Source organism: Bos javanicus, chromosome 2, assembly GCF_032452875.1.
Source record: "Bos javanicus breed banteng chromosome 2, ARS-OSU_banteng_1.0, whole genome shotgun sequence".
In the NCBI taxonomy this organism is placed as follows: Eukaryota; Metazoa; Chordata; class Mammalia; order Artiodactyla; family Bovidae; genus Bos; species Bos javanicus.
In genome coordinates this window covers 38,894,450-38,919,379 of record NC_083869.1, presented here as the reverse complement: position 1 = coordinate 38,919,379, position 24,930 = coordinate 38,894,450, and the positions used below count along the sequence as shown (strand labels likewise).

The 24,930-nt window shown below is 36.5% G+C and overlaps 1 protein-coding gene across 1 annotated transcript in view; it reads right to left on the bottom strand.

Annotated features, from left to right (window-relative positions):
• Positions 1-357: 357 nt before the first annotated feature.
• The window catches only part of ACVR1C (activin A receptor type 1C), a 54,389-nt gene continuing 29,816 nt past the window's right edge, over positions 358-24,930 (bottom strand). The window contains exons 4-8 of the mRNA XM_061437488.1: positions 24,427-24,594; positions 22,963-23,119; positions 20,999-21,123; positions 18,379-18,509; positions 358-7,811 (exon numbers count right to left, since the gene is read on the bottom strand). Coding sequence (XP_061293472.1) covers positions 7,686-7,811; positions 18,379-18,509; positions 20,999-21,123; positions 22,963-23,119; positions 24,427-24,594 — 707 coding nt within the window. The 3' untranslated portion in view covers positions 358-7,685. The remainder of the gene's footprint in view (positions 7,812-18,378; positions 18,510-20,998; positions 21,124-22,962; positions 23,120-24,426; positions 24,595-24,930) is intronic.

Below are 24,930 nucleotides of genomic sequence, written 5' to 3'. Positions count from 1 at the left end.
TTTTCCTGTTACTCAACAGGAAAAATAAAACAAAGACTATAGTCCTAAGTCTCATGTAGAAAGTTCAGTTCAGTTCAGTTCAGTCGCTCAGTCCTGTCTGACTCTTTGCGACACCCTGAACCGCATCACGCCAGGCCTCCCTGTCCATCACCAACTCCCAGAGTTCACCCAAACCCATGTCCATTGAGTCGGTGATGCCATCCAAAGTACTGTTAAAAAAGCAAATGTCTCTTCCAGGAAGGAAGGAAGGAAAATTCCAGTGCCCATGGAGCCAGCATTAAATTTCCAAAGCCCCCTTCACAAACTACCTGCAAATATAAATACAATTTTAAAATAATAGAATAACTGTACAGAAACTGGAATATGACACATTTTATTTAAAATAGAGCTCTATATGCTTCACAGAAACAAGTGCAAGGAGTGCTTAAGTTATTGTCTTTGCCACTTACAAAACAATACATTTTTGGAAAATGCGTACATAAAAATATAACATTTAGGTAAATACCTATTTACATCTGGAGACAGCTAAAAGCTAATAATCGCATAAATTATTGTTATGCAATAATATTTTTAAAAGCTTTAAAATAAATACTTTGATGACTTGCTGTTGGTTAAGTTAAACATTTTGGTATGAAGACTATCACTGAGTTCTTACTAAACACTAAAATACTCTTATTTTTAAACAAAACAAGTATACCTGTATTACTATAAAATGCATGTTTCCACAGACTAGAATTTAATGAAACTTTTGAATATCATTCATTTACTCTGGAATTTGGAATTCTCTTCAGCTTAAATGATTCAATTGCAACTACTAAAATCTCCATATGCATATTTTTCATGTAATTTATTGTCTAATTCTCATTTTAAAACCTATTTTATTTCTTCATATTTCATATATACATTCATTTGTGCCTGTCTGTTGAAAAGTAATATCTTTTTACATTCTTAAAAATTTCAGCTAGTTTATAATAAGTCTTTACAACAGTGATTCTTTTCACAGTAGTTCAAGAGTTCAAGGCATGTTTTGCAATGTCAAAATGCAATGGTTTTGACATTTGTAATAAGTTCTTAGGTATAAGAAAAGTCACACTACCAAAAGAAAAGTATAATTAGTATTAGTACTTTGAAAGTCAATCCAAAATTCCTTTTTTTTTTTTGAGATGTGAATCTAATTTTCTGTTTTTAGGACATCTTAAAACGTGAAACACAGATTAAGTTTGAATAATTTTCTCTAGTGTAGGATCAGAAGAGTATAAGAACTTAACACTAATCACTGTGGAAATGAACTAGAGTTTAATATTTTGTCTAAAATAATCTTACTTTATATAAAGAGAAAAAATTATTGGATTTTTAAAAATATTTAGCTACTTATATTTAGCCTATTGGAAGAAATGGAGATATAGGTAAGTCACACTCTAATCCTGCACTAGTTAGAATTTAGGCAAGTAATTGCCTTTTTAAAGGCAAAATGAGTGAATAGATTTGGGCGTTGACTAAAAACTCAGTGGAGATATAAAAATTAGGATCCCTGTGTCTTGCTGCCTATTTTCTGGGTTGAAAAATTAAGTCAAAAGGATAAACATGCAATCTCTTTTGCTCTCTTGGGAATGTAGCATGAAAATTTAAAGTATTTTTTCCAAGTTCTCTGTTTAATTTGCAGATGTCAGAAACCATTTTGAAATTTAGGTCTCATTTTCTGAAGATGTATAAGCAGGCCCATTTCTGAAGATACATAAGCTAATACGGTACATTTCTGTAAAATATAAAAATATTTCTGAGTTGAAGAGCCAATTGCAGGTTGGAGTTCAACCCCTGCTGCTGCTGCTGCTGCTGTTGCTGCTGCTGCTAAGTCGCTTCAGTCGTGTCCAACTCTGTGCGACCCCATAGACGGCAGCCCACGAGGCTCTCCCATCTCTGGGATTCTCCAGGCAAGAAACACTAGAGTGGGTTGCCATTTCCTTCTCCCTGCAGACACTCAGTGTGGGGCTAATTTCCTTAATGCAGTCAGATTCTTAATGGCCAGGCTAATACTCAGGTTCCTCTACTCCCACGTAAAAATCCATCAGTTAAAACAGTTAGATATGGAGAGAAAAACTTCTTCTAAAATAACATTGACCAATGATAAGAAAATATAATCATATTTGAAAATATTAAAATCTAGGATGAGATAGAGCTCATACTCTCCCAACTATTGTATTAATCTATGACTGAATTAAAAAGTATCTTGGAAGTTATATTAATAGAGGGATTTTTCAATGGGGATTATTAACTAATTTCAAAATAATATTATATCCCAAACCATATGGCATAATGGCTTAATTTTAAAAGATGGTCAAAGCAAAACAAAGCAATAGTATGAAGTATAGCAGAAAGTAATTAAGCAATCACATTATGGGACATAGATTTCTCATTCTCTGTCCACACCACTATCTCTTAAGTGGAATTTATCATTAAGGCAAAAGTAGACATTTGTTGTATGTTAACTAAAAGCTAAAATTTAACTAGACTGCTAGTCTTTTTAAAATTTAAAAGAAAGTCTTCTCTGCCATTAACAAATACAATTCTTCACAAGGCCAAATGAAAAATTGCCAGAAAAGGCATGAGATGAAAGTCCTCATATGTGGATACGGGAAATTAAAGTCTTGTTAGGAGGTTTAGTGTGTAGCGATCTGGATGGGAGCTAGAATACTAAATGAACAGTGATTGGAATTGATGAAATCCAGCAAAGATATTATTTAACGCACTGAAAGAATGAGGATGAGCTAATGAGAAACTAAGAAAAGAAAGAAGTAAGACAATGTGCTACTAGACATGGTCCCACATTTTAACTATCAAATCATTTTTTATTCCCGCTCCAATGTATACAGAGAAAAAACAATCCCTATAGAAAGGAGACAAGAAGAGCCATGAAGCGTCTCCTATCACTACTTGCATGAAAAAATTCTATATTCTCACAATTCCTAAATTTTACTCAGCACTCCAATGGCTGCCTACCTAGGTTGACAACTATTTTACAGTTCTTCCTTAGCCTACTTTGGTTTTTCTCACTAATCTCATCATAAGTGAGCAAATTGTTTTAGCAGAAATCAAGAGAAGTGAGATTTGATCATTGCCACGTTCATTAGTTTACCTTTAAGGTAGGTGCAGATAGATGCTAATTATTTTTTTATTAGTAAATGTTGGATATGGCAGGGTACTGTGGTAGGTATCACCACTGGGTTCTCATATTAGTTCTGCTAAAAACTAGCAGTTGTTTAATCTCTGATCTTTGTTTTCTTCATCTACAAAATATGGGAATTGAATTATAAAATCTCTTATATCCTTTGCAATTCCCAAATACTGGGTTTCAATTTTGTCTGATACCTCTAAAATAATTTAGACCACCAAGGGATTCTCCCTTCATTAGAAGGCTAAATAGTAGCATGATTAAGTTACATAGTAACTAGTCTTCTCTTTTAATTAGAGAGTAAAAATAATTTGGGGAGACAGTGAGGGAGAATATTTTAAAAGGAGGCGAAAAATAATGAAATATAAAAGAAAAGCTAGAGGGAGAAAAAAAGTCAAATAACTAAAATTCTGCATTAAAACACTTTGAAAATTTTCTATACTACATAAATTCTATTTAACATTGCAATGAAATTTTTGTATTCCAAATGAAATTTTTTTCTGTCTAGAAGAAACTCTCAGGAACAAAGGGATTACTGTCTTTACTAAATAACACATCAAGTCCATGTGGTAGCTTGTGGAGGGAGTTAACACAAAATATTATCAAATATAGAAGTAGTAGGTTTCACAAAAGAAAAAATATTTATAAACTCTTTGAAAAACACAATGACATCATCTTAAGATACTAATTCTTATACATTTCCAAATAACTTAAAATGCTGTAGTTGTAAATTCATCTAAAAGAACAATTATTGAAAACATCAACTGACATTAACTTCACTCATTTGCTATTGTTACTTTCTTGATTTCCTTATGGGAAATAAAATATCCATATTTTAAATTTATTTAAATGAATTACATTTCCATATTTATTTTAAAATAACTAACCAGAAACTATTCCCTGCTAAGTATTTTTAAGTTGAACTTTGTATAATGGCAAACATGGGTTTCCTGCCTTCGGATGATTTGCTAGTAGTTTCCCTGGAGCTCTAGTGCCAGGCTAGTGTTAGTCGCTCGGTCATGTCCCACTCTGCGACCCCACGGACTGCAGCCTACCAGGCTCCTCTGTCCATGGGATTCTCCAGTACTTTTGCATAAATTCTAAGATAGCCCTGAGTTTTCTCTGCCCCAGTAAGTCAAATGGTGGCAAAATTCCAGGATAGTAGAAGTAGTTTTGTTTTGTTTTATTTAATAATTCTACTAAGGTAGAAGTATTACAAATAATAAATGTTTATGGAACATCTAACCTAGTGAATCTATTGTAGATTTTCATTTTAAAATAAAAGCTGATTTTGAAGTCTTCAGACACTAGAATCAGGTTACTATTTTCATATAATCATGGAAATTTAAAATGCAAAGTTAATTGAAAGTATAAAGATGAGAAGCAAGTGCTATACCTAAAATAGTGCACGACACAGTCATGTTTCACTTAACTTTCAAGTCAGAATATGAATTAAGAATTCTAGATGTGACATGCCAAATATTTTAGACAGAATAAAGCACACAACAGAATCTGTACCAATTACATCCTTAAATGCTTAGCTTATAAGGCAACAAGTTCATGCTGAAATATTGACAACAAATGATGTTTCCCTTAGTTTAAGGAAGTGATGCTGCATTTAAATTCCATCACTTTATACAGTACTGAAATTTCATAAATAGCATTTTCCCAAGCTTCACATTATACCCAAAGCCAAAATATTTGAAAGGAGAAAAGAACACTGACACTCTGAGTCTAAGAAGAATAATTTTTTGCTTACAACAAAATTCAAAAGAAATAAATATTACACAGTAAGACTCTATCAAAAAGAAACAATATAAAGTTTAACATCATAGGTTATATACAATAAATTTGTCTAATGCTCTAAGCTATATCCTATTTTGTAAGCATTTTCTATTTATAATCATTCTGAGAGTTAAGGTCCCTATCATTTTTGTTAACCTACCCCTTTTCTTTAAAAATATATTTTGGAAATTGAAATATAAGACTATTCAGTTAGGAGGTACAGTTAACCAACACAAAAATGAGGAAAATATCTCAAAATGTACAGATTGCCCTAGAGTGAAAGTTGAATCAATAAAATTATGGAATTATGGACACTTTCAAATAGATTATAAAACATAATGTCAAATAAAATGGAGATTTAAATCATCTCTTAAAATTAAGTAAGTATATTCACCCAACATACATGAATAAAAGAGAAAATATTATTCTTGTTTGAAAGTCATACAATCATAGTACATAAATAATTTCATTCTCATATATGCAGAAACAATCTATGAGAAATTAAAGTAACAAGCACAAGCAAGATTACCCCTTCACATAAGCTTTTTTTAGAATCTCTTCCCATATGTACTTTAAAAAATTGATTACATAATTTAGATTGTCTGGAATAACTAAAGATACTTTCTAAATGCACTGCAAATTGGGATTTGTTTTTGAAAACCATCATCACACAGAATTTGAGACACCCTAATCCGTATCATATTTATTTGCCAATTTACTTCCCCCAAACACCCACACCCCTGTTCCTATTCCCAAATTAGACTTCAAAATCCCTGAGAACAGAACCTATCCATCTTTTAATTTCCTTATTGGACCCAAAGTTGTGGCAAGGAAGATATTCTTTAATGAATGGACAACTGCATGAATGAGAGTGAAAGAACATGCAAGCTAGAGCTGTCCGATTCTTGCCTTTGATAGCTCATCCTAGTCAAATGAAGATGGGTTCAGTAACATATTTTCATAGTGGAATGAAGTGTAATCACTAGATTGTGCTCTATATAGAGCACATCCTTTAGAACACTGTTACCCAAGCCATGCTTTGTAGAAACTAAAACTTAGGCTAATAAAAGGTTTCCCCTCTTTTTTATAAAAAGAGTCCCATTGGTCAAATAATTTGGGAAATCCAGTTTAAAGAATTCAAGTAACAATTTTTACTGCTAGACTTCACAAAGCACATAATATGCAGTATCACTTTCTAAGATGTATCAAAGAATACTTTTGGTCTTTGATCATCTCAGAAGAGCATTCTAAGGAACAGGGTTTAGGAAACAACGTTTTAGAAGAATAAAAACATTCTGAACAATGTTTTAGAAGATTTAACATTGCCAAAGCAGAATTATAGATTTGAAAAAATATTTAATATCCTATGTATTATTCAGAATGTTTCACTTCTGTCTCTACAGGAAGTAGAAGCAAAATTATCACGAGCATTCTTCCACACTCATTGCTCATTTTGAAAGGACAAGAGAATATCCTTTACAGTTACTGATAATCCTTAGTTAGGTTTGGTTATTACACTTCATTTAAGAGTTTTCTTAATTTTTCCTCAAAATATCTCCTAGTAACCTCTTCCTCTCTTGTCCTCTTTCTAAATGTATATGTACAAAGGTAGTAGGGACCTCTGAAATGCCTTAAAAACATTTTAAAAATGCCTTAAAAAATCTCTGACAATGGATTTTTATGACGGATTAATCTCTGGAACTATTGAGAGAACATTAAAACTATTTAACAAATAGGTTGACCATGGAATTTCCATGAGGAAAACACCAGTGGATATTGTCCTGGGAGTTCATCCAGGTCCATTAGGATTCTGCAAAATAATTTGCCTTCTGTTTGACTAAACCACAAATATCATCATGAAAGATGTTGTTTCTCCACAGGGAGAAGAAATACTATAGGAATTAAAGGGAAAGTAGGAAGCTAGCTAAACCTACCACGTGGATCATCACAAGATCTGGACCTAACACTGGCTTTGTCACTAGCTGTGTCACTTTGGGACATTTCTCAATGATTCAAAATGTCAGGTATCTCATGTGAAAATAAGAGAAAGTAACAATCTCAGTGACTTTCAAACTGTTTGTCTCAGGAGCTGCTGTGGTTGTGCATTACGAAGAGTAGGAGGACAGGGAAGGAGAAACCAAGTAAGTGATCTGATCTCACTTCCATCTTCCAATCAAGCAGGTCTACTTTTACATATTTTGTATCCTAAACTTCAGAGCACTGTTTAATTTTTTAAAGGTCCTGTTCATTTAAAAAAAAATAGAAAAAACCATAGATTATATAATCTAAAGCTTTGTTTAGATATAATATGTTCCAGTTCACATTTTTAATGAAAAGTTTTCATCTCGGGAGAAAAAGTAAATGGGCTTTTATATTTTTTTCTATTCATTCATGTGCTCCTGATTCAAGTAAAATAAAACCTTAATAACTTTTCTTACTTTATATAGCTTATTTTACACTTTTGTAATATGTTCCTTAAATAAAAAGATGAGCTGATGTGTTGCTTTTCAAAATAAAATTAAAGACAACATGGGGAGTAGATGACATCAACTCCAGCCCACACTTGACTTTAGTTATTTTTTCATGGTGCCTTTGGGCACTTAAATACTGCACTGCATTATCTTTGAGGTAGAACAAAAACAAGGACAAAACAAAGGCAAAAAATTCACATAAAAAGGGAAAATGAGAAAGAAAGCTGTGTGATTATTTCTTTTTAACATGATTTTCATCATCAGGCTTTGCAGTCTTCTTTGACACAAAGTTGAGATATAGTCTTCTTAATCCGAAGAGCAGTTAGTCGTGCTGCGCCATTGGCATACCAACACTCACGCATTATTCTCCCCATGACTCGGAGTGCCTTAAGAGAAAAAAATATCAAAATCTTTAGCACAAAACACAGTACAAGAGAAGAAAAATCACAAACGCAGGAATTGATGCTAAGCTCTGATATAGAAATAATAAATTTAAATCAATAGGAGAAGGAGATTAGGGTCAAATCACCTCAAAAATCCTGTCCAGGGTGTCTCCCCTCAGACAGACACGAGGGTGTCTCCCTTCAAACACAGACTGGGTCGTCTCCACTCAGACAGAGATTAGAGTCTCCTCTGAGACAAGGATCGTGTGGTAACCAGAAGAGAGGACCAGTCTCCTCTCAAACAAGGGTCAAGGCACCTCTCCTTAGAAAAATACTGGAGCATTTCCTCTCAGACAGAAACCAGGGTGATTTCTTTCAGAAAAAAAGACCAGGGCAACTCCCTTCAGAAAGACCTCAGAGTGTCTCCCCTCAGAAAAGAACCAGGGCTTCCCTGCTGGTCTAGGGGTTAAGAATCTGCCTGCTAATTCAGGGGACATGGGCTCAATCTCTGGTCCGGGAAGATCCCAGACGCTGGAGGAACTAAGCCTGTGTACCACAACTACTGAGCCTGCACTCTAGAGCCCTCAAGCTGCAACCACTGAAGCCTGTGCACCTAGAGCTGGTGCTCTGCAAAAGAGAAGATGTCTCCACAATGAGAAGCCCACGTACTGCAACAGAGTGGCCCCTGCTCATGGCAACCAGAGAAAGCCAAAGCACAGAAATGAAGACCCAGTGCTGAAAATGATAAATAAATAAATCTGAAATAAAAAAGAAAAACAGAAACTAGAGCATTTCCCCAGAGACAGAGACCAGGGTCCTCCTCTCACAAAAAGATCAGAGTGTCTCCTCTTGACAGAGACCAGAGGGATTTCTCTTAGAAAAAGATCAGAGCTCTACCTTCAGACAGAGACCAAAGTATCTCCCCTCAGACAAGGACCATGGCTTCTCCTCTCAGGCCAAGACCAAGACAACTTTTCTCAGAAAAAGACCAGGGTGTCTCTCCTCAGAAAGGCACCAGAGCATTTTCCTATACAGACAGCAAGGTGTCCATTCTCAGGGATCAGGGAGTCTCCTCTCAGACAAGGACAAAGGCAGCTCTCCTCAGAGAGTAGGACATCCCCCCTCTGAAAGGAACCAGGGCGTCTGACCTTGAACAGATGGGCATCTCCTCTCAGAGGAACCAGAGCATCTCCTCACCAAAAGAGATCAAGGTAACTCACAAAAAGACCAGGGCATTTCCCCTCCAAGAAAAAGGTTTCTCCCTTCAGAGAGAGACCTGTGTGTCCCCTCTCAGAAAGGGACCAGAGTGTCTCCCCTCAGACAAGGACCAAGGCATCTCCCCTCAGAAAGGGGCCCCAGCAACTTCTCTCACAGACTAGGGCTTTCCCTTCAGACAGAGACCAGAGCATCTCCTCCTAGGGGGACCATGGCATATCCAGACAGAGAATGACCAGGACAATTTGCTTCCCTTCAGCCAGAGACCTGAGTGTCCCCCTCAGCTAGTGTTCAGGGTGTCTCCCCTGTGACAGACATCAGGATGTCTCTTCTCAGAAAGGGACCAGGGTGTCTCCTCTCAGAAAGGGACTAGAGTGTCTCCCCTCAGACAGACACCAGGGAGACTTCTATCATATAAAGACTGGGGCTCTCCCCTAGACAGAAGGAGGGCCTCTTTTCAGAGACCTGGGGGTCTCCCCTATGACAGAGACCAAGTCATCTCCCCTCAGACAGCATCCATAGTGTCTCCCCTGTGACATGAACCGTGTGACTTCTCCCAGAAAAAGACCAGGGTATCTCCTCTCATAAAGGGGCCCGGAGGTCTGCTCTGCACTCAGGCAGAGTGCATGGCCCATTGCTTGCTAGATGGTTTGCAGCTATCATTTGTGGACCTTGGAGGCAGCTACAAGAGATGATAGGGAGCCTTTGCTCAATGGCATTTTGGTTTATGGAATTACACTATTATATTTAAGGGCATGTTTGATTAGCATAAGGTGAAATGAAGATCAGTTTCATTTATTTAATCTTTTCTGTAGAGATTAGTTACCAGGACTTCCCTGGTGGCTCAGACGGTAAAGCGCCTGTCTACAATGCAGGAGACCTGGGTTCCATCCCTGGGTCGGGAAGATCCTCTGGAGAAGGAAATGGCAATCCACTCCAGTATTATTGCCTGGAAAATCCCATGGACAGAGGAGCCTGGTAGACTACAGTCCATGGGATCGCAAAGAGTCAGACACGACTGAGCGACTTCACTTCACTTTCACTATTTATTTGGCTTCCACCTACTATGCTAAACATAATTTTAGGAAAGAGAATGTGGTCACGTTATACTATATCCTTTTAGAGTAAGTAAAATCAACTGAATAGTTTTATCTTCTTGAGAATATCAATAAGCATTGAAATGCAATTAGTTAATATTTTCATGCATTTTATGTATGCATTTTATGAAAATTTTTCTCTTCCATCAAAGCTGCATAAAAATAATATGCTTTCAATTAAGAAATTATATATGTTACATATAAAATAGCTAACAATTTCTACCCTTGGGCTTTCAGAGCATATAAGCTTTCTTTAAAACCTTTGTAGTGAAATTAACACCATGACCTGACAGCATCAACAGAAAATTGGATTAAAGATTTACTGAGCATGGCCCCACCCATCAGAACAATACCCAGTTTCCCCCTCAGTCAGTCTCTCCCATCAGGAAGCTTCCATAAGCCTCTTATCCTTCTCCATCAGAGGGCAGACAGACTGAAAACCACAGTCACAGAAAACTAATCAATCTGATCACATGGACCACAGCCTTGTCTAACTCAATGAAACTATGAGCCATGCCATGTAGGGCCACCCAAGACGGACGGGTCATGGTGGAGAGTTCTGACAAAATGTGGTCCACTGGAGAAGGGAATGGCAAACCACTGCAGTATTCTTGCTTTGAGAACCCCATGAACAGCATGAAAAGGCAAAAAGATAGGACACTGAAAGATGAACTCCCCAGGTCAGTAGGTGCCCAAAATGCTACTGGAGATCAGTGGAGAAAAAACTCCAGAAATAATGAAGAGATGGAGGCAAAGCGAAAATAACACCCATTTGTGGATATGACTGGTGATGGAAGTAAAGCCCAGTGCTGTAAAGAGCAATATTGCATAGGAACCTGGAATGTTAGGTCCATGAATCAAGGCAAATTAGAAGGGGTCAAGCAGGAGATGGCAAGAGTGAACATTGATATTCTAGGAATCAGTGAACTAAAATGGACTGGAGTGGGTGAATTTAACTCAGATGACCATTATATCTACTACTGTGGGCAGGAATCCCTTAGTAAAAATACAGTAGCCATCATAGTCAACAAAAGAGTCCGAAAGGCAGTACCTGGGTGCAATCTCAAAAATGACAGAATGATTTCTGTTTGTTTCCAAGGTGAACCATTCAATATCACAGTAATCCAAGTCTATGCCCCTAGCAGTAACGCTGAAGAAGCTGAAGGTGAATGGTTCTATGAAGACCTACAAGACCTTCTAGAACTAACACCCAAAAAGGATGTCCTTTTCATTATAGGGGACTGGAATGCAAAAGTAGGAAGTCAGGAGATAACTGGAGTAACAGTCAAATTTGGCTTTGTAGTATAGAACGAAGCAGGGCAAAGACTAACAGAGTTTTGCCAAGAGAACGCACTGGTCATAGCAAACACCCTCTTCCAGCAACACAAGAGAAGATTCTACACATGGACATCACCAGATGGTTAATACCGAAATCAGATCGATTATATTCTTTGCAGCCAAAGACGGAGAAGATCTATACAGTCAGCAAAAATAAGACCAGAAGCTGACTGTGGCTTAGATCATTAACCCCTTATTTCAAAATTCAGACTTAAATTGAAGAAAGTAGGAAAAACTACTAGAACATTCAGGTATGACCTAAATCTGCTGCTGCTGCTAAGTTGCTTCAGTCGTGTCCAACTCTCTGAGACCCTATAGACTGCAGCCCACCAGGCCCCCGTCCCTGGGATTCTCCAAGCAAGAATACTGGAGTGGGTTGCCATTTCCTTCTTCAGTGCATGAAAGTGAAAAGTGAAAGTGAAGTTGCTCAGTCGTGTCTGACTCTTCATGACTCCATGGACTGTAGCCTACTAGGCTTCTCTGTCCATGGAATTTCCCAGGCAAGAGTACTGTAGTGGGTTGCCATTGCCTTCTCCGTGACCTAAAGCTAATCCCTTATAATTATACAGTGGAAGTGACAAAGAGATTCAAGGGACTAGATATGATAGACAGAGTGCCTGAGGAACTATGAACAGAGGTTTGTGACATTGTACAGGAGGCAGGGATCAAGACCCCTCCCCAAGAAAAAGAAATGCAAAAAGGCAAAATGGTTGTCTGAGGAGGCCTTACAAATAGCTGTGAAAAGAAGAGAAGTAAAAGGCAAAGGATAAAAGGGAAGATATACACATTTGAATGCAGAGTTCCAAAGAATAGCACGGAGAGATAAGAAAGCCTTCCTCAGTGATCAATGCAAAGAAATAGAGGAAAACTATAGAATGGGAAAGACTAGAGATCTCTTCAAGTAAATTAGAGATACCAAGGGAACATTTCATGCAAAGGTGGGTACAATAAAGGACAGAAATTGTATGGACCTAACAGAAGCAGAAGACATTAAGAAGCAGTGGCAAGAATACACAGAAGAACTATAAAAAAAAGATCTTCACAACCCAGATAACAATGGTGAGATCACTCACCTAGAGCCAGACATCCTGGAATGCGAAGTCAAGTGGGCCTTAGGAAGCATCACTAGGAACAAAGCTAGTGGAGGTGATGGAATTCCAGTTGAGCTATTTCAAATCCTAAAAGATGATGCTGTGAAAGTATTGCACAAAATGTGCCAGCAAATTTGGAAAACTCAGCAGTGGCCACAGGACTGGAAATGGTCAGTTTTCATTTCAATCCCAAAGAAAGGCAATGCCAATGAATGCTCAAACAACTGCACAATTGCACTCATCTCACACACTAGCAAAGTAATGCTCAAAATACTCCAAGCCAGGCTTCAACAGTATGTTAACCATGAACTTTCAGATGTTCAAGCTGGATTTAGAAAAGGCAGAGGAACCAGAGATCAAATTGCCAACATCTGGTGGATCATTGAAAAAGCAAGACAGTTGCAGAAAATCATCTACTTCTGCTTAATTGACTATGCTAAAGCCTTTGACTATGCGGATCAGAACAAACTGTGGAAAATTCTTCAAGAGATGGGAATATAAACCACCTGACCTGCCTCCTGAGAAATCTGTATGCAGATCAGGTGGTCTGGTATTCAGAATCTGTATACAGAAATCTGTATGCAACACTTAGAATGGGACATGGAACAACAGACTGGTTCCAATAGGAAAAGGAGTACGTCAAGGCTGTATACTGTCACCCTGCTTATTTAATTTATACGCAGAGTACATCATGAGAAACGCTGGGCTAGATGAAGCACAAGCTGGAATCAAGATTGCCGGGAGAAATATCAATAACCTCAGATATGCAGATGACACCACCCTTATGGCAGAAAGTGAAGAGGAACTCAAAAGCCTCTTGATGAAAGTGAAAGAGGAGAGTGAAAAAGTTGGCTTAAAACTCAACATTCAGAAAACTAAGATCATGGCATCCAGTCCCATCACTTCATGACAAATAGATAGGGAAACAAAGGAAACAGTGACAGACTTAATTTTTCTGGGCTCCAAGGTCACTGCAGATGCTGACTGCAGCCATGAAATTAAAAGACAATTGCTCTCTGGAAGAAAAGTTATGACCAACCTAGACAGCATATTAAAAAGCAGAGACATTACTTCACCAACAAAGGTCCATCTAGTCAAAGCTATGGCTTTTCCAGTAGTCATGTATGTATGTGAGAGTTGGACTATAAAGAAAGCTGAGCACCAAAGAATTGATGCTTTTGAAGTGTGGTGTTGGAGAAGACTTTTGAAAGTCCCTTGGACTGCAAGCAGATCAAACCAGTCCATCGTAAAGCAAATCAGTCCTGAATATTCATTGGAAGGACTGATGCTGAAGCTGAAACTCCACTACTTTGGCCACCTGATGTGAAGAACCAACTCATTGGAAAAGACCCTGGTGCTGGGAAAGATTGAAAGCGGGAGGAGAAGGGAACAACAGAGGATGAGATGGTTGGAAGGCATCACCGACTCAATGCACATGAGTTTGAGTAAACTCAGGGAGCTGGTGATGGACAGGGAGACCTGACGTGCTGCAGTCCATGGGGTCGCCTAGAGTTGGACAGACTGAGCAACTGAACTGAACAGTGAAATTAAGATATTTTTTAAAATTCTATAAAAACACAGATATTAACGCTATAGAGGATATACATTTTCCTTTAATTGAAAATTAATTAATTTAATTATGGGAATATGACAGAATGACTATTCTACAAAATATTCTAAGAAAGGACATTAAAGACAAAAATGGATATGGGATGGGCTGGAAATTCTCTGTGTTGATCTTGATGATAAGTATACACATATACTTTTTTTTTTAAGTCATCAAGCTGGACACTAAAATTTATGCATTTTATTATATGTAAATTATAACACAATAACATAATGATAAAAATCAGTATAAGTGAACTGGTAAATAAATAAGATAAATACTCAGAAGGGAAAACAATGAGAAGGCATGAATCCAGAGTGGTGAAAGAAATCACTATAGCAAGGAGCTGCTCTGAGGGCATCTTTGGATCTTACAGTCTAGAACTTCAGAATTGACGGACTACATGTGAAAGACAGGAAACATAGTCCACAGCACACAAAAAGTGTCAGATAAAAATGTTTACAAAGTCTAGACTGTAAGGATGAATTGGTTGTAGAAGGAACTTTGCAAAGAAAATTGTCTAAATCTTGACACTTGGTAAAGAAAAAAAACCAAAGCTTAGCCTTATGATGTTGCAGTAAACCTGAATTCATAATGAAAATTCACAAGCAGATGAGGAAACAAACCATCTTTAACAAGAGGCAGTTAAAACAAAAAATAGGAAAATCAAACCTATCAAAACACTAGATGTCAGAGTTAAATGATATGAAAAATAAAATAAGTAAAAGCAACGAGAAAAGTCTAAACATTAGTATAAAAAAGTGTATTTACAAAAGAAAAAGTACTTTTCATGTCAGTAAAATTTGACATGAAAAATATAACCATTATAATAAAAACCTAAATGGATGAGTTAAAGGACAGATTGTGCTGTGCTGTGCTAAGTCGCTTCATTTGTATCTGACTCTTCGTGACTGTATGGACTATAGCCCACCAGGCTCCTCTATCCATGGGATTCTCCAGGTAAGAATATTGGAGTGGGTTGCCATGCCTTCCTCCAGGGGATCTTCCCAACCCAGGGATGGTAGAATTCACGTCTCTTGCAGCTCCCTCTTTGGCAGATGGGTTCTTTACTACTAGTGCCACCTGGGTAGCCCAAATGGCAGATTAGACACACGTAAATATAGAATTGGTGAACTGTAAGATGAATATGAGAGATTATTCATAAATGCAGTAATATGAATAATAGGAAAGAATAAGAGACAAGCAAAGTAAAATGAAAGGTCTAACAGGCATACAGTGAGTTCTCTAAAAATGGGCAATTAAAAAAAATGAAAAGATGAACTATTTGAAGAGATAAGGCTCAGAATTTTCCACAACTGAAGACAGTCACAAATCTTAAGAATCAGAAAGTCCAAAACGTCCAGGCAAAATTAATCAAGAGATATCCAAACCAAATACATCATAGAGAAACTCAGAATGCAAAAGACATAAAGAAGTTCTTAAAGAGGTCTGGAAGAAAAGATAAATTAACTAAAAATAAAATTAGCTGACTTCTCAACAACAATAATGGAAGTTAGAAGCCAGTGGAATAACATCTTTAAAGTACTTAGAGAAAATAACTGCAAACCTAAATTCTAATGCCCAGATAAACTATTTGTTCAGAACTGAGGACAAAATAAAGATATTTTCAGACACCCAAACACTGAAAGAACTTACAACTTTTAGATCCTCACTAAAAAGCAATTCAAATAAAATACATTTAGAAGATGCACATGAAAAAATCAGAAAATTACCTTAAAATGAAGCTCTGAGACCCAAGAAGGAATGTTGAACAAAGAAAATGATAAACATGTTCACAATTCCAGAAAAAAAACGATGATGGTATAAATATCTCATAAATATCTAATATGTGGGATTAATACAAAACAAAAGAGAACTAAAATATTGGGCAAAAATGAACAAATTCATTACATAAAATGTAGAAAATTCATTGTATAAAAATGACATTGTTAGGCCTATTCTAGGAATGCATGATTGGTTTAACAGTGGAAAATCCATAAATGCAATCTATCATAATAAGACACTAAAGCAGAAATGACGTATCACCTCAGAGATAGGAAGAAAGCTTTTATCAAACAAAAGTCAGTTTTTATGAGCAAAACCCACAGCAAATATGACATTCAAAGGTGAGACATGTAGGAGCAAACCTATCATCCTTACCAGGCAACATTATACTGGAAGTCCTAGAAATTGCAATAACAAAGCTATGAGGATTGTTTCTAGAACTCTCATTATTTGAGAGTCCCTTGGACTGCAAGGAGATCCAACCAGTCCATTCTAAAGGAGATCAGTCCTGGGTGTTCTTTGGAAGGAGTGATGCTAAAGCTGAAACTCCAATACTTTGGCCACCTCACACGAAGAGTTGACTCATTGGATAAGACTCTGATGCTGGGAGGGATTGGGGGCAGGAGGAGAAGGGGACGACAGAGGGTGAGATGGCTGGATGGCATCACTGACTCGGTGGACATGAGTCTGAGTGAACTCTGGGAGTTGGTGATGGATAGGGAGGCCTGGCGTGCTGCAATTCATGGGGTCGCAAAGAGTCGGACACGACTGAGCGACTGAACTGATCTGAACTGAATGATCATCTATGTGGACACTCCAAAAGAATCTACAGTTTTATACCCAATTTCTACAGACATATACACACAGAGCAGTGTTGTTCTAAAAGAAGCTAAAAATCACACATATGGCAATCAACAGCAGAATGAAAAAAAGAAATTGTGCTATATCCATACAATAGAGTACTATACAGATATGAAAATAAACCAATAATAGCTGTACTATATAAGGTAAAGTTAAAAAAAAAAAAACTAAGAAGAATACCCATAGTATCAATAATATATTTCACAAATAAACAAAAGTTAGCCATAAATATATAGCTAAATTCTAAAGAAAAGAAAAGTAATAATAAAATTATTAGTTACAATAGCAGCCTCTCAGAAGGGTGAAGAATGTTCAAAGGTATTAGAAGTGTTCTATTTTTCAAATGTGGAATTCTAATATTATCCTTTAAATTTATATATATGTTAATATTCTTTCATTCATGCATGAAATGGTTAATGTTAGAAACAATTTTAATTTAATTTCAATTTTTTTATAAATGCCTCAAATTCTGCTTCTAAAATAAGTATATTTTACCTATATAGAATACTTTACCTGTATTCTAAACAAAATTGAAATATCAGGACATAAATCTTGCCTTAAATAGAAAATAAGTTGAGCGAAACATGAAGGAGAGGAAAAATGAGGGGAAAAATAACTATTTAAGACATGACATATGACAAAGCCAAAACTAAAATATGTCACCTAAAAAAAGACCTCAAGCATTACACTTAAACATGACAGAAGATAAACAGTTGTAATTGGGATGGGGAGATTAAAGCATTAAAATAGTTTTGGAATTTGTTAGATGATTTATAGTCTTTCCCCTACCTTCCCTTCTACTTCCTGTGGGAGTTAGAAAAGTCTTTCTCTTCACATAGGCAAAACAAGCATTACAATATATCTGCTCTATGATGGTTACTACATGTGTGGTTCAGGACAAGGAGATAAACAACAATGATCCCTGCTATGGGGAAGTTTTCTGATGAAAGAAAACCATAAGTTAGGGATTAAGAATAATTTGTTGAATATAAGGATGACTAAAATTGTAATAATTGTGTAGCACAAACATTGACTACCCTCTGAATATGCCTGTGTTTCTGACATCCCCAGCCCCCTTCAATTAGATGGGACTGTGTATCTGGTTCTGGTCTATGAACCATGAGTGGAAGCGCTGTGTGTCACTTGAGGCAAAGCACTAGAGAGCTGGTGTCTGACCCTCTAGCTTCTCCCTTCCCCTGACCTATATCTCTGGAACTGTGTGTTGAAATAGCAGCACCCCAAGTCAAAGTCACCTGGATTACCGAGTCACCAAATATAGCACAGATGCTGATGAAAGTTGCCTAACCTGTAAGGGACTTGGCATAGCAAGAAATAAAGTCTTATGTAAAGTCACTGGGATGGCAAGGTAGTTCCTGTCACACAATTTAGCATTATGACACCAGCAGCTATAGGGAATAAAATCTTTCCGAAGCCTATACAAAGACATATACCCACATACGTGAAATGAATTGGAGGCCTAGATTAAGAGAAAGGAACTACATAGTGTCTGAAAATCCTCTCTGATACTTGCCTCAAAATTATAATGGGAAAAAATATATATAAGAACATAGCCTTACTTCACAGCTTTGCCACTGGTTTGGAATACTTGGTCGGAACTTCTGGTCACAAACAACCTTCCTCATTTCTTCTACCGAGGGATCTGAAGGCACCATGTCATAATAAGGCAACTGGTACTCCTCAACAATTCCTATAAAAAATTTACATAATAAATTTCCTGGTGTGACTAATAAACAAAGATGTTTATTTGAAAATAATACCAATTAAGTTTTCTAGGAACAAGTGGCATGCTGGAAAACTGGAAAATCAAGCTTATTCAAATTATATATCACTGTAATAACCAAACCTACAAGACGAAAGCTCTCAGTTGAGTAGTTATATGTTTATAAAATTTTTATTATAAAAATATATATAATTTTGATAATTATTTATATGATATAAAACAAAATAGGATGGTATGGGGAGGGAGGTGGGAGGGGAGTCAGGATGGGGAACACGTGTATACCCGTAGCGGATGCATGTTGATGTATGGCAAAACCAATACAATATTGTAAAGTAAAAATAAATAAATTTAAAAAAAAAGAAATATTATTCTAGAAAAAAAAATTGTATAAAATATACTGTTTTACATTATATATTACACTTAATTTTATATTAAAACATTATTCTATTTCTAGAACATTTAATAACTATAAAATTACATAAATTTGGATTTCCATAAAATGCCATCGTGCAATTCAAAAGTAATACCTAATTGCAAAATTTACAGCAGATCCTCATTGATCTGTGAATGATGTATATTTCTCCATGAATAAAGTATGTTTATCCTTTTCAAAACAAAATGGCTTTCTTCTTTTTGAAAATTGTTAGGTAACCTTTCAAAAGCTGAGTTTTTTAACATTTGGATTTTAGAAGTACTACATCTGAGAAGGTTCCAGAGAAATAGCCAAAAGTATTTGAAGATGATCTTAATTATCAAAATGATACTTGAATTTAAGAATTTTCTTACAAAATCAGTCTACTTAACTATGTTTTTTTTTTAATTTAAGTATATAAAAAGTGCCATAATTTTGAAAGTGAAATTCAAATCATGTTACTAAATTAGTATTTCAACTATGGAAGAAAATTTAAAGATAAAAATCTAAAAGCAAATCTAGGCAAACATCAGTATGAAATTTGAAAAAATAATAACAAATGTGTTTTGAATCTTGCTATTTACTGAGTATCTATCTAAGTCCTTTACATGTTTTAACTAATTATTCCTCAAAACCAGTGACTAAAGAAAATATCAGATTATCCCATGTTTACTGAATCCGGAAACTGAGGCACAAAGTGTGGTGAATTTGCTCGAGGTCACGTCACTACTGAGTGGCAGGTCTGGAACTCAGTCCCGGGTTTGGGGATTCCAGTGTCCATGTTTTGCTTCTGCACCACCCTATTGTTTCTATAAATAGTCTCATCTTCCTGAATATTTTACTATCTAACCTAGGAATAAAAGGGGAAAAGCATGTTTCCTCATTCAAATATAATTTTAACCTTGTAAAGTTTTCACTTTTTAAAAAAATAAGATTGATGTAAGGCAAAACGACATCAAAACAAAATGCAACAACTGACAGTGGTTTCATCTTGACAGTTCCTGTTTACGGAGTAGGCTCTGTACTAAAAGCTTTACATGAGTTAACTGAATTAGTCCATTGAATCCTTAAAACCCAAGAGGTCAGTTTTAGTAATCTTCATTCTACAGACGAGGAAAGTGAGCCCACATACCTCACCTATAGTCAGATATTCAGGAATTTGCTAAACCAAAGCTTAGGCCTAACTCTGTCTCACTTGAAATTGAAAACTCTAAGTCATTTTCTACCAGGATTTAACTTTTCTCCACTGATGCAACAATTTCATCAGCCTGTGTTTACAGGGTTTCATCCTCCCAAATTCTTCCTCTCATTAATCTCTAAACTGCTGGGAGCAAAATCAGGAAGTTAGTCTTTGCTCACCTCTGCCCTCCACTTTGGTGCTGCTGCTGCTGCTAAGTCGCTTCAGTCGTGTCCAACTCTGTGCGACCCCATAGACGGCAGCCCACCAGGCTCCCCCGTCCCTGGGAGTCTCCAGGCAAGAATACTGGAGTGGGTTGCCATTTCCTTCTCCAATGCATGAAAGGGAAAAGTGAAAGTGAAGTCGCTCAGTCGTGTCCGACTCTTAGCGACCCCATGGACTGCAGCCTACCAGGCTCCTCCATCCATGGGATTTTCCAGGCAACAGTACTGGAGTGGGGCACCATTGCCTTCTCCGGCCCTCCACTTTAATTCTCACATATTCATCATCACCAGAAAGAAAAGAACAAGAAAAGCCTGAGAACCAAAACACTTTAATTTAAATCCTGTAGCCTTGGCAAGCCATTTAGCTTCTTTGGGTTTCATTTCTGATATAAAATAGGAAAACAGCTTAAACAGAAAAAATTTCAAGGGCTTTGCAAAATATTATTATGGAAACCAGAATTATCAGGAGAACTAAGCAGTAATTACAACTTAAAATCTCCATTCTGTTCAAGATGCTCCATTTTTACCACTGGAAAGATATCACAAAAGATAACCTTTTAAATGTTTAGAAATAATTTGATACAGTGCATTGAATTCAAGCACCAAGGAAAGGCAAACACAAAGAGTATTTCCAAAATCTTACCTCCAACTGAACACCTCCGGGCTATTTCCCAGTAAACCAGACCAACAGAATAGATGTCAGCTCGTTTGAAGGACTCGAAGATATTCACATTTATTGTATCATCAAGCATTTCAGGGGCCATATACCTTCAAAAACATGCATATTTCAGATTCCGTCTATGATTTTATAGCAGTCTGGTAAAACACAATCTTAATTAATCCTGATATATAAGTTAAGGCAGTTTACATCAAATTTACAGGTTGTCCTGAGCCACTATAATAGAATAAAATTAAATAATACAGTTATCAAAAGATAATTTTAAAAACTTTAAAAATAGAACTAGAGGTCATCCTAGTGTTAAAACATGTGGGTCAGGAGCCAAATACTTGGAAAGCACTCAACAGAAAAGATGGAATTCAAGTTCCACCAGCAGTTTGTAGCCAAGAAAGCTCTTTGAGGTCAAGGAGTATATTTTATTCATCATGGTGGGCCTGGTACACAGTGCTCAGAATTATTCCACAAATACCTACTCTGAATAAACAATTTTATTATATTGGCTTGGCCGATGAACTTTTTGGCCAACTGAATACACTGGCTTTGAAACATATATTCATATTACATATTGGCACCAAGATAATTTAGGCTGTTTGAGTAGAATTAAATCAAATTCCACAATCCATGGGACCTGCCTGAGCCAAGCTGTCCTAGGGAGATTTCAAGGATTTCTCAGAATAGTGACGTGAGGATGCAACACTCTTCCCAATCTTTTAAGTTTTAGACTCTCTGAAGGAATCCAGTATCCAAGGGCTTCCCTGAAGTACAGGTTGAAGCTTGCTTTTTAAGGGGAAAAGAGAAGAGATCCCTTAGGGCTTGCCCAGTCTGAATAAACCATCCTGAAGTGTTTCTGGGACCATTAAAGTCTCCCAGGAAACCAAGTGAAGGACTCAGCCTGGAATCTCAAATATGGCTTAGACACTAACTATACCAGCTTAGAAATCCTCTACTATCAAGGGCCTTTAACAACTCCAGGAAAGTGTTTTGGTTGTTTCTGATTTCAAGGTCAATAAACCTGGAATTATGCCAAATAGCACAGATCCTGAAATTCAAGTGAAAGGAAATGGAAGTATGCTGGCCATATGGCTACAGTCTGGCTATAATAGGAAAACACCAGAAATCCCATTACTAATGGGCCTGTCTTGACATATGTGTGGTATGCTCTATTTGTATCATGTTTGTTCTTAACTTTCAGAGATTCTGTTCCTTGGAAGTGGGAACTGTGTCCAAACTCATAGTATCTTAATACACATCAACTTGGGAGACTTCGGGATAAGTACAACCATAGCATAAGTATAACCATATATAATATTTTTAAGTATTGAGAGGATATAATAGCACATATATGTGTTCATTGTAAGAGTCCCTTACTTGTCTGTATATTGATTCTATATCTATTGTTTAGAGTCTGAATATACACAAATAGCCTTGAATTTCAGATCATTTATGAAATATAGAGGCTTTGGAGGAGCTACACATTGTTGATGTGGTTGTTTTTTTTCCTCCTCTCTGTAAGAAAATGTATTCTCAGATGTGGCACATTAAAAGTAATATATCACCATCAATTCCATCATCCCTCTATACTGATTCCCCACCCAAATAGCTACTTTCTGTATGATTAAATGCCAACTCTCCTTGCTTTATAGCCATTGTGCCACTGATTTCTCAGTGAACCAGAGAAGAATTCTTGCTTTCTTAGGCCTAATGATGTTGCATATGCTGCCCTCCTCTCTAAACACATATCCCAGGCATTCATGTTTATGGGGCAGTCATAAGTCTTTGGAGTAGGAAATGGCAACCTATTCCAGTATTCTTACCTGGGAAATGCCGTGGACAAAGGAGCCTCGTGGGCTACAGTGCATGAGGTAGCAAAGAATCGAACACGACTTAGCAACTAAACAACAACATACTACCAAAGTATGTTATCTTACCTTTTGGTTCCTACTTTAGGGTTCTGAGGTATGTCAATAGTGTTCAGTATTGAATCATGCTTCACAGCCAACCCTAAGTCTGCTATGGCACAAGTTTCACATTTTTTCACTAAGATATTCTTTGATTTTATATCTCGATGAGCAATAGCAGGTTTACCTATGAAGCATAAGATAAATATATTCACTTTTTCCATTACCGAAGACTGAATCTGTCCAAAAGGATTCATTTTGAAAGACTTGGCTCAGATGTTACCTTCTAAGAACAGTGTTCCCTGACCCCTAATCAACATCCCAACTCACCCTCAGCAGACTACCCCCATTTTGCCTTCTTCACAGCTTTTATCGCTGAGTTATCTTATTTATTTGTAGGCATTATTTGTCATTCCCAAGTAGACAGTAGGCTACATAAGACAGTGGTTATGTCTTACTCATTACCATCCCTCCTTGCTTAGAATACTAGGTGACATTTAGTAACCACTAATAAATATTTGTTGAATAAGTAGGGAAAGTATTAGCATTATTACATCCACATAAGAACATAGCAAAAATTCTCCTAAAAAACAAGTTTCAAACTTTTATTATCCTAGAACAGAAGTCCTCAAATTTGGCCCAAAGATCCCTGGCGGTCCTTGAAGCTCTTTTTCAATGACATATCTGTGTGATGTCACCTTTTCTTTACACACTTTAACCAATAACAACATACTGGGGCAGACTAAATGAAGAACAGGTATGAAAATCCAGACATTAAGGAGATTTGCAAATGTGTAAAACAAAACCATTATTTTAGCTATATTGGGTTTTATATTATAAAAATTATGTTTTAAAACTGTTATTTTAATATTTAATTATTAATTATTGTACTTTAAGTAAATTAATAAATATTTTTAAATCTCTCAATTTTAGTTTCTAATATAGTAAATATTAACAGAGATAACCCACATCCACAAACTTTTGCATCCTCAATAATTTTTAAGCATTTAAAGGGATCAAGAATCCAAATCTGAGAAGCACTACAGTGACAAGAACAACTTTCTAGAGCCAATTCTCTATTAACTCAATAAATAGACGAGACAGTGTGTATTATTTGGCTTCCAAGTACATGGTATAGGAGTATGTTTAAGATCACCTTACCCTTTCCAATTTTTTAAAAACAGTTCAATTATTTGTAACCTCTGAGAATGGAGCATTTGCTACCAAAGCAAGATCTCTCAGATACATATGCTAAATGGTGACAATAGAGACGCTTGGAATAAAAATATTATTATGGCTAGTATACAAAATGATGAGTATGTAGGTAAGAATTGGCTATATCATGCCAAAATCTTCAGCTTTATAAAGTACTTTTAGTGTTTCTTTACATTTGATAACTTTTTGTAATAAACTAAAACCTAACTGAACACTAAAATACAACTTAGTGCTTCTAACTTCATATTCAAGGAGAAAAAACAATTAGAAAATACGTACCTTGTGTACCAACAATCTCCATATGAAGGTGGGCCAGACCGCTAGCTATTGATAGCGCCAGCTTGATCATTCCAGCCACGGTCACTATGTTTCTATTCAAATAGTCATATAAGGAGCCCTGTTCATGATATTCAGAGACAAGCCAAAGCTGAGTCCAGGTTCCATTGTCTAACAGAAAAATTATTTTGTTGCTGTAAGTTTATGTTAAGAAAGAAGCCAAAAGCTTTTAACCAATGTCAGCATTTAAAGTACATTTGTATTGTTAACAAAGCAAAGTTAATTCCTTCAGTGATAATACAGTCCGAGTCAGTAGAATGACAATTTTCAATGAATCCCTATTGATAGAGTAGAACCTATTACATGTACCCACCATCACCATAGGAGGGTGAGGCAGTGATTCGCACAACTGAACAATCCTTTCTTATTCCCTCTATATCAATACCTGCTGGTAATAGCAACCACATTATAGGAGAAACTACTGAGAGATGCACTTAGGCTCAGCAT